General features: G+C 37.2%; 1 protein-coding gene across 1 annotated transcript in view; it reads right to left on the reverse strand.

Annotated features, from left to right (window-relative positions):
- The window catches only part of Txndc16 (thioredoxin domain containing 16), a 63,695-nt gene that overhangs the window by 37,845 nt on the left and 7,529 nt on the right, over positions 1-18,321 (reverse strand). Inside the window, exons 3-7 of the mRNA XM_090345095.1 lie at positions 17,100-17,331; positions 15,686-15,768; positions 8,962-9,035; positions 8,075-8,149; positions 3,290-3,411 (exon numbers count right to left, since the gene is read on the reverse strand). Coding sequence (XP_090201221.1) covers positions 3,290-3,411; positions 8,075-8,149; positions 8,962-9,035; positions 15,686-15,768; positions 17,100-17,262 — 517 coding nt within the window. The 5' untranslated portion in view covers positions 17,263-17,331. The remainder of the gene's footprint in view (positions 1-3,289; positions 3,412-8,074; positions 8,150-8,961; positions 9,036-15,685; positions 15,769-17,099; positions 17,332-18,321) is intronic.

An 18,321-nucleotide genomic window follows, 5' to 3' on the forward strand; every position in this document is an offset into this window, starting at 1 on the left:
TCTTTTTTTCTGTCAGTTGTGGGACTTGAACTCTGAGCCTGGGCACTGTCCCTGAGTAATTCAGCTCAAGCTACTGCCGTACTCCTTGAGCCACAGCACCACTTCCAGTTTTCTGGTGGTTAATTGGAGATGAGTCTCACGGACTTTTAGAGCCCAGGCAGGTTTTGAACCATTATTCTCAGTCTCAGCCTCCTGAATAGCTAGGATTACAGGACTGAGCCATCGCACCAGGCTTAGCCTCAGTTCTTGGCCTTCTCCAATCTCTTCAATCCTGCTTCAACCACTTACTGCTATGCTCTCATTCCAAGTCTTGTGGATTCTTTCCATATCCAGGACATTCTGGTTTCTCTTCTAATCAACCTTCAACTTTATAACCATTTTATAACCATTCCTGTCTATTTGACTAAAATGCAATCTGGGTTAAGTCTAACACTCTACCTATTTTGTACCTATCCCATCAGAAATCAACTTGACTACAGGGGGAAAAAAGGAAAAGGAAACCTACTAACCATTGGTACCACTTTAAATAACTAATATTAACTATGATTCTGCCTAGGAACCTTTTTTGTAATTTATAAGCCTATTTTATCTTAGTTTTGCAAACTGAGACCTCATTTCTATTTTAATATATGACTTTATTTCACTGAAGATAAAAAATCTCTACGACCTTCCCAAGTCATATGCCTGAATTGACATCTACACAGTTAGTGTGGAGGAATGTTCTGTGTTCCCATTACAGAAACATGAAGCTCCTCTTGCCTACTCAAAGACCTTAGTCTAGCAGTTCCCCCACTTTTTCCTACAGGATGAACTGCCTCTATTCTACTAGATCACTTTTCAATATACACAGGAGGTTCTTAAAACATCCTTCTCTTGGTAGGTATGGTGGGAGACTGAATTAGAGACCAGCTCAGACAAAAAGTTAGCAGGACATCATTTCAACCTGTGAATAGTGGTATATATCTGTCATCCCAAATATGTGGAAGACAAATAGGACACAACCAAGAACCAGTGGCTAATGCCTATAATCCTAGCTACTCAGGAGGCTACGATCTGGCACAGGCAGAAAAATCTAATATTCTTTATCTTTAATTAACCAGCAAAAAGCCAGAACTGGAGATATAGCTCAAGTGTTAGAGTGCCAGCTGTGAATGAGATCTTTAGGCTCTGAGTACTGGCACATACACACACACACAAAAGAGACAAAGTCTAGGCCAGCCTGAAAAAAATGCAAAAGCTTATCTGAAAAATAATTAAATCAAAAAGAGTTGAAGGCATGGCTCAAGTGGTATATCGCCTGGTACCAATACCACCAAAAGTGGGGAAGAGTGTCTCTTGATCCCACTTCTAGCCAGTGGTCCATTTATTTTCCTCTCCCTTAATAACAAAATTTCTCAGCCAGCTCTTTTCTATTACTGCCTCTCATTACTTCCTACTATTCTACCTTACACCTGTCTTATCAGGTACTTCTGTCACTCTATAGAAGCTACATTTCTCAAAGTCACCAGAAGCCTTCAGATTGCTAGGTACTGTAGCCAATCAGCAGTTCTTATGAGCATTACTTAACGTAATCTCCTACTCTGTCCTTAAAACTCCATCTTCAGCAATACATTCCCTTCCCACTGTGGTGGGAACCGAAACTAAGGCCTCACACATACTAGATATGTGCTCCAGTGACCTATATCCCTAGCCCCAAAACCCTATCTTCATGGAAAAAGTAGCAATACTCTCTCTCATGGAGGAAAAGAAGCTGATGGAACTTGAAGCCTAAGAAGCCCCACTCAAAATTCTGGAAGTGTTCCTGTATATGTAAGCTTTTTTAACACTAAAGGTTACTGTGTGCCTACGTCACTAAGACAGGGCATTTATTTGAAATGAAGGATAATGAACATTTTACCTTTTGCAAGGCCTGGTTCCTTTACTTCAGACATCACCCCATTAATAACTTCCCCACCCCCCACCCCTGCTGTGTGGCCTGTAAGAGTTAGAAAGGCTGCTGGGTAAATTTGGACAGGATACAGAAAGAATAGAAAATTCCCTGCTGATTGATTGCTCAGAAGAGCGTGAAGCATGTTTTGCTCTGGGTCGAACTCTCAATAGCTGCTTTTCCATAAGTAGAATTGCAGCTTTGTAAGTCTTGAGAAACAGTTGCACTTAATGTTTCCCAAACTTACCTCAATATAGAAATCACCTGGTGCTACTTTAAAGATTTCTGGGGCTTCACTCCATATTTGCTGCTTCAGAAACTTAAAATGGATCTCTGGAGCTCAGGAGATCTTTGTGCATGCTTCTCTGTCAGCATGATGCTCATCAGTTATGCACCAGAAGAACGTGTCTAATAACAAGCATGTGTGCCCTTCCAGAATCATCTATTATCCAGATGGCTCCTGTAGCCATCACTCTGGTGTCAGGCAGGATCCAATGCCTGCTCATCTGCCAGAGTTCTTTTCCCAAAGGAAATAGATGCTGCCTTGGCAGAAAGTGAAATAGATGAAAGTGCACAAGAGGCTCCCCCTGAGGATGTTTCAGAAGAAGTGAGGCTGAGAAGACCAAAATACTCTGCATCCCCAAACCCATCCTTTCTAAAGATCAGTTTTGACTAGTTGGCAAGTAACTGTGAAATCAGGGCAGAGAGAGGCTATTTCCAGACACACCTGCTCTTCCCGGCCTCCTTACCCCCAGAACAAACCACAAATACCCCCTCAATGGTATCCCAGAAGCATTTAAAGGATGGATTATAAAAGGGGACTAACCTCATAATAAAGCAGCACCGAAGGTGAGCTTATAGCAAAACATCTCTGTCAGCAAAGTTAATGAAAGTCATTCCTACTTACAGGCAATAAAAATGCCAACGTGAGAAGAAAATCTGATGAGATTTTAATGATGAAAATGTGAGGGAAGAAGAAAGCACTAATTTGGATGCAGGCTTTTCTATCCTCTCAAAATCCTTCAGAGCAAACATTTTCTAGCAAGCATGTGGCTTGTTAATACCATGCTTATGATACCTTCCAATTGTACCTTGGATAATTTATTGTAGGGTTGCAAATACATAACAAATCTCAAGTCACTTCTGAGTAACTTGTCCTGGGAACAGGCGTTTAACCTAGGCAATATGGGTCCAGAGTTCTACTACATTTGTCTGCCAGTTTAAAGAAAGGTAGTATAATAGTAAGGATGGTTTATTATGTAAAATAAGGTAATATTTAAATTACGACATTACTGTTTGAAGCATTTCAACATGCACAGGTACTCACGCACAGCAAAGTCTACAAAAAAACCAATGTATTACCTGGTGTTCCAATGGCTTTTACATATGAGAAAACCATGTTTCCATTTCCTTTCAGAGTATTTTCTATGTTCTGAAGGTCTTCTGGGGTGGTAATATATTTAACTTCATTAAAAAGAAGAGCACTAAGAGAAATGTAGATGAAATTATTAGAAAATATGTGTTAATGTCATCTCAATGACATGACTTAGTTAATAAATATACATTTTGGTTAAAGAGCTTAATCAAAAAAGTGCGGGAGGGCTAAGAATGTGGCTTAGTGGTAGAGTGCTTGCCTAGCAGGCATAAAGCCCTGGGTTCTATTTCTCAGTACCACATAAACAGAAAAAGCCAGAAATGGTGCTGTGGCTCACGTGGTAGAATGCTAGCCTTGAGCAAAAGAAGTTCAAGGACAGTGCCCAGGCTATGAGTTCAAGCCCCAGGACTGGCAAAAATGCAATATAACTCCCTTCAACAAATTATCAGTGGTAGGAAGTGAAGCATTTTAGTAACACTGGACTAAAATCAGGCCATCAGTCTGTCCCTGAGGACATGAGCCAAAGCACTTATGAGAAATGGTGCTCATTCTCTGTTACCATCACCTCAGCAGATTTAAGTTGTAATCCATCCTAGACTAGATAAGTACTTCTGTACAGATAGTTCTCTCAGCCTTTAACATGTATGAGCCCTTTATATCTCAATATAGTAGGGTACTTTCCACGGTACCTAATGCACCATGTGATCTAGACATCATCTATCTTTCCAGCCTCATTTTTCCCTCCTATTTTTCTTGCCTACAACACTAACGATACATCTCATGGTCTTTGAACACACAGGTCTCTGCTAGAAGCTATTCCATTCGTTCTCTCTCATACAGCTGGTATTTTTCTTGTTGTTGGTTTATTTCTTTTTTAAAATTTTATGTTATATAGCTGGTCTTTATCTTAAACATCATCGCTTCACAGAAGCATTCCCTGTGACTCCTGCATAAGTGAGCCTATAGTATTTTCTCTCTTTTCACTAATTCACTTACTATAAACTGTAATTATCTGTAAATGCACTTACTGGCTTATCCCTGACTTGCTCACTAAACTGCCATCTCCTTAAAACAAGGACCCTGTATTGTTTACCATTAAATCTGTAATAATTTAAAATAGAGCCTAAAATATAGTAGGTAATCAAATACATTGAATGAACAAAAGATAAGGCAAGCAGGAATTGTTTATTCCTGTTGGCTGTTTGAAATAATGGAAGTTTAAAACACTGAAGTCATGTTTATTGACTTAAGTCACCAGAAATAGCATTATCATCCCCAATTCTAGTGATCTTTCCCCTTATCAGAGTTTCTCTAAATTCTCTTCAGTGTACAAATCCAATGAACTGATCATATTTCTTCATCTAAAATCATCCCCTTTTTGTCTGCTTCTATATAAATCTTCTTATCCCAATAACTCACTCCACTTAATTCTTTAATACATGTATTCGGAGGAGGGACTACAGTTTAAACTCTAGACCTGAGTTTAAACTCAGAGCCTCATTCTTCCTAGGCACTCTACCACTTGAATCATATCCTCAGGCTAGTTTTTTCTCTAGTTAAATGATCAGGAATGACTTGCCTCAATTCTAAGTCTGGAGCAAGTGATATAAAGAACCAGGAACAGTACAGAGTAATTGTGAGAAGCAGTGGCAGTCAGGTCCAACCTCAAAGGTAGCCACAACAACAGAGCTAACATGGCCTGTGTAGAGAATGCAAGCTGTGGCCTCCCGGTGACCTGCAGTACTGTGGCAGTCCTCCCTAGGTTGGCTGTGACTTACAATTATGACTAAAATTCAGAGCTGTACATCCCTTGAGTCTAGTTTTCTAGACACTCTAGTTACGAAATTTCCTACAACCATTTCTAAATCCTCCTGCTTAGACCAGTCAGATTCAGATTCTAGGGCTTATAGCTAAAAATCCTCAGCAGTGCAACTGCCTTCTATAATTTTCATGGCAAACATCTGAGATCAGTACTATCATTAACCTATTTTAAAGATAAAGTCATCGGGTTTAGACAGTTTACCTTGCCTTACATCTTGAAACTCATTAAATAGTCATGAGATAATAATGATCAAAGCTAAAGATGTTCATATTCTAATCATCATTGTGATTTTCCCAATGGTCTCCTATCTTTAATATATTCCTTAAAAGGCGGCTGATTTCCAAAATATGAAGATATCTAGGGATCTTAAAGATCCAATCTGCAAGGCTGTGCTCCTTTATCCTACGCTCCCCTCCAAAAAAAGGTCTCGTTTTCTTGCTCTATTAATGGGTTTAAACACCCTGGGGCTGCTCTGGTTAGCAAGTACTTTCTGCCCTACAAAGGTCTTTATTTCCCCTGGCATTCTTGTTCTGACACTCATCTATCATAACCAATAGGTTAGTAAAATATATAGCCAAGGATTGAGCAGAAGATAGGAAACAAAGTGTTTATTCTTATTTTTATAGTAGTTGGTTGTTCAGTCTTTACAAAGAAGTCATTTATAATTACATACTTGTCATTATTCAAAATGCTTAAAAATGAACAAAATCTTATCTACTAATTTGCCATATCAAAATATCCAAGAGAGTGGGGAGGGGTATTACTTTCCACTAAACTATATTATGATTGGGACAATGTATATAAAAAAGGAAATGTGCTGAAGTCTTTTATTAAGCATTTTATAAATAAAAAATTAAAAGCAGGTAGAAGCCACCTCTGAAATCTAAAAAGTAATAATGAGGTTCACAAACATCAGTCTTAGTCTTTCTGTCATACACTGTATAGCCGCCTACTAATTAACTTAAGAATACTTAGCACCAAAAACAATCTGATGGCCATCTAAAAGAGGATTTATAATCCTCTTAAATTTAGAAACTGAAAAATGAAGTTTCCAAATTCTAAACACCTAACAAAAGCCATGTACTAATTTATACTCTGGTGGAAACACTTTGTATAAAAGGTCATAGTCTGATGATATACCTATTAATGCCAGTTAACAGAACTATAAAGAATTTGAATCTAAGATATGTAACTCTTATCATAATTTCCCAATAAAAAGTATGTCAGCAAACGTGGAGATGAATATTTTACCAGGTGTGGTAAAACAGTGCCTGTAATCTCAGCAAATTACCTATTGCCAAATCCAGTTCATTTGAACTGGATTGAAATCCCCTCTTGGCCGTCCCTATCTCCCCTAGATTATATAATGGCCACGCCATGGTTTCTACAGGAGCCTGGACTCCACTTCCCATTTCCCTGTCACACAATTTCTCCTTCACACAGCAGTTATCCTTTAACACTTATGTCAATTATCACCTTCTTCAGTTGGCTATCTTAATAAGTACTCCCTTTCTAGACAAGTTCTCTGTGGATCCATTTGTCTTTCTGAATACATACTTCTACTATTTTTTTTTTTGCCAGTCCTGGGTTTGAGCTCAGGGTCTGAGCACTGTCCTTGGACTTTCTCAAGGCTAGAGCTCTACCACTTGAGCCTCAGCACCACTTCTGGCTTTTTTTCTATATATGTGGTACCTAGGAATTGAACCCATGTCTTCATGCATGCTAGGCAAACACTCTACCACTAGGCCAAACTTCCGGCCCCATACTTCTACTATTAAAAAAAGTTAAAACAAAGAAACAAAAGGTTTTTTGTCCATTGTGAGGTTTGAACTCTGAGCCTGGGTGCTGTCCCTGAACTCTTTAGCTCAAGACTAACGCTCTACCACTTGAGCCATAGCACCACTTCCTATGTTTTATCTTCGTAATGAAACACTAGACCTCTTCAAAACATTAAATTTCTCAACCTATATCTTAGTCTGTCATATATCCTCATTGCCAGACAAGTATCTGGCACATAGCCAGAACATAGTAAACAGTCTATTTGTGGGATCTGACTTCTGTAAGTCAGCATTAGTACAGCATTAGAAGATGGAACCTTTGAAAGTGATTAGGTCATATGGAGGAAAAATCCATATGGATGAGACTAGCATCCTCATGAAAGAGACTTCAGATATTCTGAATTTTTTTTTTGTCTTGGGGGACTGAGGAAGAAGATGGCCACCAATGAAGCAGGCCTCATTTGACACCAAATTCATCATCACCTTGACCTTGGGCTTCCCGGTCTCCAAAGCTCTAAAAAATAAATCTGTGTTGTTTAGTACATACCCAGTCAATGGTATTTTGTAATGTCAGCATCAACTGACTAAGACATCTGATAAATCCTCACTCTATTGACAGAATCAAAAGCAACTATATGAACATGTAGTCTTTTTGAGCCATCCCCTACTCTTATATGGGAGAATCTACATATTCATGTATCCTTTGTAATTAAAGAAATTTTAGATTCTCAGCATGGGAAGATAAACTCAAAATCTGTGTAAATTGATTTGTGTAAAATTGATATCTATAAATATAAAATCAAGCCAGATGCTAGTGACTCACGTCTGTAATCCTAGCTGAGATCTGAGGACTGTGGTTCAAAGCCAGCCGGGGCACTCAAGAACGTGAGACTCTTATCTCCAATTAACTACCAGAAAACTGGAAGTGGTGCTGTGACTCAAGAGGTAGAGTGCTAGCCTTGAGCTGAAGAGGTCTGGGAAAGCACCCAAACCCAGAGTTCAAACCCCACAACCGGCAAAATATATTTATTTATTTATTTATTTATAAATTTACTTATGTATTTATAAATATATAAAATCCAAGCCCTAAAATATGTTAATTAGTTCTGATTGCCTAAAATAAATCAATAGCACATAAGTGAATGAGTAGCCTTGTAAGTATAGATACTTACAAGAGAACATGGGCGACAATAGCATTCACATCAAACAAGGTGTCAGTAGGAAATTCTCTGAGCAGTATGTTGCCCCTATAAAAAGTTGACAAATACTTTAGTAAAATGTCTCCTTAGAATTCAGATTCTTTGTCAGTAGGTTGTAAGTTCTTTGATATTAAAGTGTTTTACCCATGTGCCCATATACCTACCAGAGTACTAGCACATAGTATTCAAATATTCATTATATATCTATATGTATAGATAGATATATATCCAATAATAACTATGCTTTTTAAAAAGGCATAGGCCCTAAACCTGAAAAAATATTTGAAAAAAAAAATGAGCTGTAATAAAGTCTTCCTAACAAGCTTCCCATCACAAACACAGATTCCCAAGTTGGAGTATGAAGGAGATAAGCAGGAAGAGAGTGTCCTTAGGAGGAATTTCCTAAACTAACACGATATTTCCACTTTTCCTGGGCCAAATCTTAAGGGGTCACATGAAGAATATGAGACACCTCAGAAAGATTAGCAGACCCAAGTACAGGAGAATCTAGACCCAAGTGGATGCGTCAAAAAAAAAAAAAAAAGTACTCCTAAATATGCAACTGATGCAGCTACAAAGAACGTTAAATTTGCTAAGAACTTACTGGCAAGACATCTGAAGTAGGAATTTATGCAAACTTCTTATATAATATACAAAACAACCTTGTGTGGTATTACTCTTTGCATTTTTTTAAAATAAGAAAGTTAAAATTCAGAAGTAAGGTAACAAATCTAACACTTGGACTTTTTGCTAAGCTTCCTATAATCTTCATTATATATAACTTTTTTCTTGCTCAATGATATTTTACATATAGAATATTTTAGCCATTTTAGCTTTATGTATCACTAAGAAAAATTTACCTGAATAAATACGCTTTCATCAAATCCTTTTCATTTCCGCAATATTTTGATGTCTCTTCTATGACACAATTAACCTATAAAAGATTACACTGAATATGTAAGTATATACCAAAAGATCAAGTTTCTTGGTTAGGAAAATAAGAAGAATTCAACATTACACTCTGTTTTCAGGCCAAATTTTGAATTTTACTTTTTGTGCGATGTATATATTCTCACTGTTCACTAACTCAAATGCATGCAAAAGCCCAAAGAAAGGAACTGCTTCAGTGCCACGCACTGATAATTTAATGATACCTACGAGTTTACATTTAATTCAGTCTTGCAAATAAAGAGGTAACCAGATAGAATAGGAAGGATATATTTAAGGTAATACATAAAAGTTGGCAGAAATGCCAGGAATCAGGCTGAAGGAGACGGAACAAGTTATTTAGGGTAGAGCTCAGTGAATGTTCGGCACAAATGTGACCATGTTTCAACTCCCAGCACACACACAAAAAGTAAATAAATAAAAGAAAAAAAAAAGTCAGCCAGAAAGCACAAAACAGTGAGCAGGAAGTTCCCTAACATCAAAATATCTCAACACTGTCACAGGTATGGCAGATACTTCTGGCTTCCAACTAAATATACATTCTCTTTGTTTACTAACCAAACTTTGCTAAAAAACAAATGCCCCTCAAAAAGGTTTGTTGTTTTTTTTTTCCAGCTAGTAAACAACTCAGGATGGCCAGACAAGGTTAGGAGAAGTCACTGGGTTGAGATTCTTAAGACAATTCTCAAAATGAGGCTGGCTGATACTCTTGATCTTTACCACTTCTTGACAAAAAACCAAGACCAGTAGAGTACCAGTGGCAATTATGAACCACAAGAGCATAATAAAAACCACTTTCTAAAAATGGTGCAACACCCCTCTGTCCATTATCCTGACAATAAACTACAATTTTTTTAAATGGTGCAACAGAGAGAATGGGTCTCTGATGGTGTTAGAGATGTGTTTATAATCTGGACTTTATACAAAAAGGAAATGTAAGAGAACACAAAGGTGAAGAGTATACTAAAGGTCAGAGAGGACTAGAACCTGAAGAAAAGTCCAAAAGGTCAAAAACAACAACCACAACCCAAAGGATTCCTCACTAACAAAATAAATACAATTTGGAAGAAAATCATGCATGTGCATCATGAGATAGAGGGAGAGAAGAAAGGGATAAAGACAATGCAGATTTCTAGATAGAGCAAATGAATGGCTAGCAACATAACAAAAAATAAAGCTAGGAAAATAATTATGAATTTGGTAAGGTTTTCATTTTCTTTAAGATGGAACTTTTTGTTGTTCAACTTAATTTAGCAGAATTTGAGGAAACAATAACAGCTGGGGAAGTAGCATTTGTTTTAAAAGCTACAAGAGGGAACTGACACTCAGAAAAGAAATCAGGAATAGAGAATCAGAATTAAAAGTACAAATACAGCCATAACCAAAAAGTGAATATTTATACACTTGGGTAATTGACATTAACAACACATATACTCATTCATCCATCCATTACACATATATTTAAACACCTTCCATGTTATCATTATTTTAGTCACTGGATGTAGTTAAGCCCTTTATAAAAATCTTTATCTTTTAAATGTACATGCAAAATGTATAGGCAATTTAAAAACCTGTTTAATGTATAATGTTAAGACATAAAAAAAACAAGCTGGAGGCAGTGGCTCAGGCCTGTAATCCTAGCTATTCAGGAGGTTGAGACTTGAGGATCACAGTTCAAAGCCAGCCCGGGCACTAAAGTCTGTAAGTCTCTTATCTCCAATTAACCACCTGAAAGTCAGAAGTGGCACTATGGCTCAAGGGGTAGAGTGGTAGTCATAAGCTAAAAAGCTCAGGGACAAAGCCCAGGCCCAGAGTTCAAGTCCCACAACCAAAAAAAAAAAGACATAAAAAACAGTAAAGGGCTATCTAATCTAATTAAGGGATCTAATATAAAGGGTTTGGCTATATCATATAGGGCAAGGCAGTTTAGATAATCAAAGAAGGGTCCTTTGAAAAGTTGACATTGGTACAAAGACTGGAAGTAATACATGTAAACATATAAATACAGATGAATTCTAAGCAGAGGGAGAAATACCTGTGTCTCCAGCAGGCTCAAGCAACAAAAAGATGACCAGTATATATCAAAAACAAACCAGAAAAAAAATAAAATTAAAAAAAAAACAGGCAAAGTGGAGAGCTGAAAAATGAGATCCAAATCAGTTCCAGTCTTCATAAAATACTCAGGAGTTTTCATTTTGCCATAATTATGTTGAGAAGCCTCTTTTTCTTAGCGGAGTAGCAATGTGTCCTAACACATTGGATTACATATGAGGAAGAATTTATATTGGGACAAGAACAAAAGGTGTAAATCCCAAATATTAGAAGACTACTATGGTTTCCCAGACAAGAAGTGATAGTAAGGAGGAGTAAAAATGAAGGCTGGAAAGTCTTGTTGTTGTTGTTGTTATTCTTGCCTGTCCTGGTGCTTGAACTCAGGGCCTGGGCACTGTTGTTGGGCTTTCTCAAGGTTAGTACTCTACTATGGGGCACATCACATCAGGGAAATGGAAACCTATGCTGTAGAAAAGGAGGCCTACATCGTGGCCCAGTGCTCATTTCCTGGTTTGGGGATGTTCTCTCTATCCCTCTTGCAGGTCGGGAGGGACGGAGGACTAAAAACCCCGACATTCTACCTCTTGAGCCACAGCACCACTTCTGCCTTTTTTCTGTGTATGTGGTACCGAGGAATTGGTACCAAAGAATCAAACCCAGGTCTTTGTGTATGCTAGGCAAGTACTCTACCACTAGGCCAAACCCTCAGCCTGGCTGGAAAGTCTTAATGCTAAAATCTAGTTAGTAGATGGTCCGGTTATGAGAAAAAGAAATGTGAGTGTAAATGAATAGTGTCTTGTTTCAAAATCTACTTTGTCATAGTCACATAACTACCCCACATTTCTTTCTGTTATCATTTGTATAATGTATCATATTTTTTCCTTTGAAGATTTCTGAAACTTGTATTTTAAATATATTTCTAAATAGCATGCTGCAGTATATGGTTATTGTCTCCAGCTTAACAATGTTTGTCTTAACTGGACATCTAGTCTACATATGTGCATGTGTATATATGTATGCATATGTATATATGTATATATATGTATGTGTGTATGTATGCATATGGACATTTATATACCCATATGTACATATATGTACATGTGCATGCACATATACATGTGTATATGTGTGTTCATATACACATATGTATATATACAAATAGTCTATATTTTTTCTTATTTTATTATTAGGGTGATGTACACAGGGGTTACAGTTACATTTGTAAGATAGTGAGTACATTATTTCTTGAACATTGTTACCCTTTCCCATGTTTTTCTCCCACTTTCTCTCCCCCTATACCTTCCCAAGTTGTAAAGTTAGTTTACAACATATTGTCTTGTGAATATTGTCTGTTACACTGGTTCACCTTTTGTCTTTTGTCTCATCATCTTTTTTTTCCCTTCCCTTCCCTGATTCAAATAAATAAATGTATAAATAATACACCAGATACCAAAGTCAGATAGAGCAACAACAGGGAATAAACCATAAGGAGGGAAAAAGAGTAAAGAAATAACTTCCCATGGTACATTAAAAACAACCACCACATGGATAAATCTCATTTCCCTATCCTGGAGTTCATTTCACTTAGCTTCATCTTACATGGCCATATGTACATAGCTTTTAAGCTATTGCACTTCTCTGCTAGGAAAATCCTAGATGCATCTATATATATTTTATAGTATTTTCTTCATCCACCTCTGCATGTCTCTAATACTTCTTTTCTTGAGGTGTCACCAAATACCATCTGTGATTTCCACTCCAACAGGCTGTCTTTTAAAAGTCCGTGGTACTTTATGTGTGTCTCTCTTATTACAATTATCTCATTGCTATTTATTAAGATGACTTGTAGATGTATTTTATCCTCTCTATTTATGATGTATCATTTCCAAAGGAAAGGACTAAGTCTTAGTCATCTCTCTACCCAGATGAAGACTAAATATAGTAAGCTCATTTCAATCTCACAAATATTTACAATTTCCTAAGTTCTTAGTCACCATTGTCTATTTTCCACTGTCTCAGTGTATTCAAATAAAACCAAGAGTTTCAGTTGTGTTAGTTAATAAAGGCAATAGCCTGAGCATAAACTTTAATAAAACTATCCAGTTAGTAGATACATAGTAATACTACGAACTCATCTTCTAGTTACCAGACAAGCAATGATTGCGCCTTTAGACTTCATATCAAGTTACTATTTCATTTAGAAATTTCACTTTACATTTTTATTCAATGCCTCTGGAAAATGAGTGCTGCTATCATTTTGAAATGTACTCAGTTGCTCAAGGTTAACTGAGACCTCTATAGACACAGAAGTAGCACACAAAACCCAGAGCTTACTTTGTTTTGATTCTAAAGGTATACAGCCAAGGTTACCTAACATTTTTATGCTTCCTGCTTTGGGAAGTCTACCTGTACAGACTAAGAGAAATAACAGATACAACTGGGAGAAAGAAGACTAATGAGCTAAGAAAATAGGTATGCAAAAATCAGGTAGACATTAATTACAAAGAAATATTGGATTACTTCTCACCAATTCTTATGAGTTTCAGATTATAAATTTAAAGGAAAGCTTCTACTACATGGCAAATTTAAACATTTTAAGAAAAGATACAGGGCCGGGAGTTTGGCCTAATGGTTGAGTGCTTGCCTAGCATGCACGAAGACCCGGGTTCGATTCCTTGGTACCACATACATAGAAAAAAGCCAGAAGTGGTGCTGAGGCTCAAGTGGTAGAGCTCTAGCCTTGAGAAAGTCCAAGGACAGTGCTCAGGCCCTGAGCTCAAGGCCCGGACTGGCAAAAAAAAAAAGAAAGAAAGAAAGAAAAGATACACTGTGAAGTTGTTTTGCTTTTGTTCTAAAAAAACAAGTGTTAATCATTGAAACAAAAATAATTATAAAGCTGGACACTAGCAGTTCATGCCTGTAATCTTAGCTATCTGGGAAGCTGAGATCTGAGGATCACAGTTCAAAGCCTAGTCAGGAAAGTCTATGAGACTTTTATCTTCAATAAACCACCAAAAAGCCAGAAGTGGCAGGGTGCTGGCATTGAGCAAAAAACTTAAGGGATAGAGCCTAGGCTCTGAGTTTAAGACCCATGATCAGCACACACACACACACACACACACACACACACACATAATTATGAAATTGATTATATTGATTTAGATGTTAGAAACTACAGTGAAGAGCCAGGAGTTTAGCCTAGTGGTAGGAGTGTTTGCCTAGTATGCACAAAGACCTGGGTTTTTTTCCTCGGTACCACATACAGAGAAAAAGCCAGAAGTTGTCCTGTGACTCAAGTGGTAGAGCTCTACGCTTGAGGAAAACCAAAGAACAGTGGTTAGGCCCTGAGTTCAAAGTCCAGGACTGACAAAAAAAATAATAACTGCAATGAAAACAATTGTAAAGCCAGGCACGGTGGCTCACGCCTGTATTCCTAGCTACTCAGGAGGCTGAAATCTGAGAAATGCAGTTCAAAGCCAGCCCCGGCACTAAATAAAGTCCATGAGATTCTTCTCTACAATTAACCACTAGAAAAACTGGATGTGGCACTGTGGCTCAAAGGGTAGGGTGGTAGCCTTGAGTTGAAGAGCTCAGGGACTCAGGGACAGTGCCCAGACCCAGAGTTCAAGCCCCACAACTGACCAAAGAAAAAAATTATAAAGACTTAGAAAAACAGAAAAGCAACATTTGTCCAATTGTATTTTGTTGCCTCAGTTGGTACTACTGAAAATTTAACAAATAGTTTAATTGTGGCTATTATGAAATACTTGTCAGACAAAACAAAACAGAATTAAAAACTAAGTTATTTTGAAAAATGATATACTTAACAGAAAAGTTTATGAAATGAAGTTCAATTCCAAGCTCAAAAAAATTTCCTTTTCGCTATAAACATTGTATTATAAAAAGAATCCTTTGGGCTGGGAGTTTGGCCTAGTGGTAGAGTGCTTGCCTAGCATGCATGAAGACCCGGGTTCGATTCCTTGGTACCACATACATAGAAAAAAGCCAGAAATGGTGTGGAGACTCAAGTGGTAGAGCTCTAGCCTTGAGAAAGTCCAAGGACAGTGCTCAGGCCCTGAACTCAAGCCCAAGACTGGCAAAAAAAAAAAAAAAAAAAAAGAATCCTAAACTATTTTTCTATGATTCTTTTTATTCTTATGTTTAAAACAAGTCAAAAAAGAATTAGGGCTAATGGCAGCCCAGGCAAAATGTTAATCAGACAATATCTAAACTTGAAAACGAGGTATGGTATCATGCACTTGTCCCAGCTAAACAGGAATCTGGAGCAGGATTATTATGATCCACGGACAGTCATAGGCAAAAGTATGAGATCCTATTTGAACCCTATTTGAAAAATAACAAAAGCTATGGCTCAAGTGGTAAAACATCTGTTTAAAAAGCACAGAGACACTGAGTTCAAACTCAAGTACTCCCTACCATTTACCCCCCCACACCAAAAAAAGAGGAAGAAACATTCTTCCTGTTAGGAAAAAGATATGAAAGTATTTTTAGCTACTCAATCTTGCTCTATATAGTTGTAAGATGTTTATTAGTACTATTTTACCAACATAAATATCTTTCTACCTTTGCAACTGAAATCCCATAGTCCTGAAGAGGGCTAACAGCCTTATTCAGTTGTTCAAGAAATATTGAGGTACTCGGAGAATCTAAAACAAAAAAAAATGTTTTGTGAATATTTATGAATTGCTTCTTTAAAAAGATGAATTTTAAATATTAAAGTAGAAATCTACAAATATATTTGTCTAGACTTCAACAATAGACATACATATATATATACAGTTACGTATTTTGATACCCTTATTTTCATACTGCCTCATTACTATTTCTTATATTTTTATCATTTATAAATGATCTTAAAAATTTGCAGGAGGGCCAGGAGTTTGGCCTAGTGGTAGAGTGCTTGCCTAGCATGCACGAAGACCCAGGTTCAATTTCTTGGTACCACATACATAGAAAAAAAGCCAGAAGTGGTGCTGAGGCTCAAGTGGTAAGGCCCTAGCCTTGTGAAAGTCCAAGGACAGTGCTCAGACACTGAGCTCAAGCCCAAGACTGGCAAAAAAAAAAAAATTGCAGGATGACAGTAATTCTAGCTACTCAGGAGGCAAAAATTTGAGGATTGCATTTGATGCCAGCCTGGGCAAGAAAATCCATAATATTCTTATCTCCAATCAACCACCAAAAAGCCAGAAGTGGAGCCATGGTTCAAGTAGTAGAGTGCTAGCCTTGAGCAAAAAAGCTTAGGGACAGCACTCAGGACCTGAGTTCAAGCCCTAGGCTTAACATATATATATATGTATATATATATATGTATATAGACACACACACATACACATACATACACACACATACACACATCATATTTAACAGCTAAATGGTAAAAATGTCTAAATCTAATATTTGGTTTTATTTTTCACATTTAAGAGGGAAGTGATATAAACATGGACTTATTTTATTTACTAATTCCAATAAGAGAATATTATTTTTAAACCATGAAGCTTAAAGGAGTTCATTACAATTACTTGTTGTGTTAACTAATTCAGAATGATAGATGATACAGCTAAAGCAGAGTATTAAAGCATTATTAATCCATTTTATATTTTAAAGAACTTTCTAAAATACTGATACTTGGAAAGTATACTTTCAGAAATGATCAGAGAAAATTCACATGCTATAGTAATAACCAATTCTTAACTAGTATTAACTATGAACTACACAAGTAAACTTAACGTGATCCTCATAACAAGTTTAGCAAATACTATTTCCTTATAATAATTGATGGAAGAAACACAGGGAGAAGCTAAGTGGTGTGAAAGTTTCCACTATAGGCCAGGTAACAGTGGATTCATGCAGGCAGGCACAGTGTAGCAACAGCTTTATCACACATACCACTGCTCCTGACAGCAGCTCCACACAGAGCATGCTAAATAAACAGTAACATAAATATCACAAGAATAATTTTAGAATCTTAAGAACTTACCAGTTTGACAAAAATAAGCTAAAGAGGCTTTTCCTGGTTGCAATGTACTGAAATAATTCTGAGGACTCAGTTCTGGCAGAGACTCTTCAGTTGACTTATAAAAAATGCACATGATGACTAAAGAGATGTCAACTCTAAAAACACGGAAGCCAGAAGACATCATGTGTTGTGCAGCTCTATATGAGCAGGAGCTCTTCTGTTCACTGCTGTCTTCTATTACCTACGAGAACACCTGTCACAGGGTAGGTTTTCATCCGTTTTATTCGATGGAATTCGTTAAATGAACGAAGTTAAATCTAAAAGGAGGAGGAGGAAGGTTCGATTCCTTAGTATCACAGATATAGAAAAAGCTGGAAGTGATGCTGTGGCTCAAGTGGCAGAGCTCTAGCCTTGAGAAGCGCAAGGACAGTGCTCAGGCCCTGAATCATGCCCTAGGACTGGCATGAAAAAAAAAAAGTTGTTATTCATACTGTTTGATCTTGCTAGAACTTTCTTATTTCTTCATAGTAAAAATTTGAGAGGAGATGATAATAATGACATTAATTATTGGATTAGTGTTTCAAGGATTGTTTTTTTTTTTTGTAGTTCTGGGATTGAACTTAAAACCTCTATGTAGTCAAGCACTTTTTCACTTGAGCCTTTCCCTCAGCCCATTTTGCTTTCATTGGTTTGTTTTTCATAGAGGCTGGCCTTAGACTGTGATCCTTCTGGTTCTGCCTCTGGAGTAGTCAAGATTTCACACTTGTATGAGCCATCCTGTCCAGCTAATACTATTGATTTCTTTTTCTTTTTTCTTTTGCTTTTTCAGTGCTAGGTAGGGATTGAAAACATGATTTCATGTATGATAGACATTACTACTGAACTACCTTCCAGAACAATCCTATTGATTTTTTTAATAAAAGAAATGAACTTCTGGGAAATGTATAACTAGGTATCAGAGCTATTTATGGAAGTACATTAAGCTGTTCGTTTCTTTCTTTCCTTTGTTTTTTCCCCCTCCAGTTGTGAGGCTTGAATTCAGGACCTCAGCATTGTCCCTGAGCTTTTTGGTTTAAGTCTAGCATTCTGCCACAGCGCCACTTCTGGTTTTCTGGTGGCTTATTGGAGATAAGATTCTCACAGACTTTCCTGCCTGAGCTGGCTTTGAACCACAATCCACAGATAGCCTCCTAAGTAGCTAGAATCACAAGCATGTGCTACTAACATCCAGCTAAACTAATAT

This window comes from Megascapheus bottae, chromosome 14 (genome assembly GCF_031878675.1).
Source record: "Megascapheus bottae isolate mThoBot1 chromosome 14, mThoBot2.hap1, whole genome shotgun sequence".
Taxonomy (NCBI): Eukaryota; Metazoa; Chordata; class Mammalia; order Rodentia; family Geomyidae; genus Megascapheus; species Megascapheus bottae.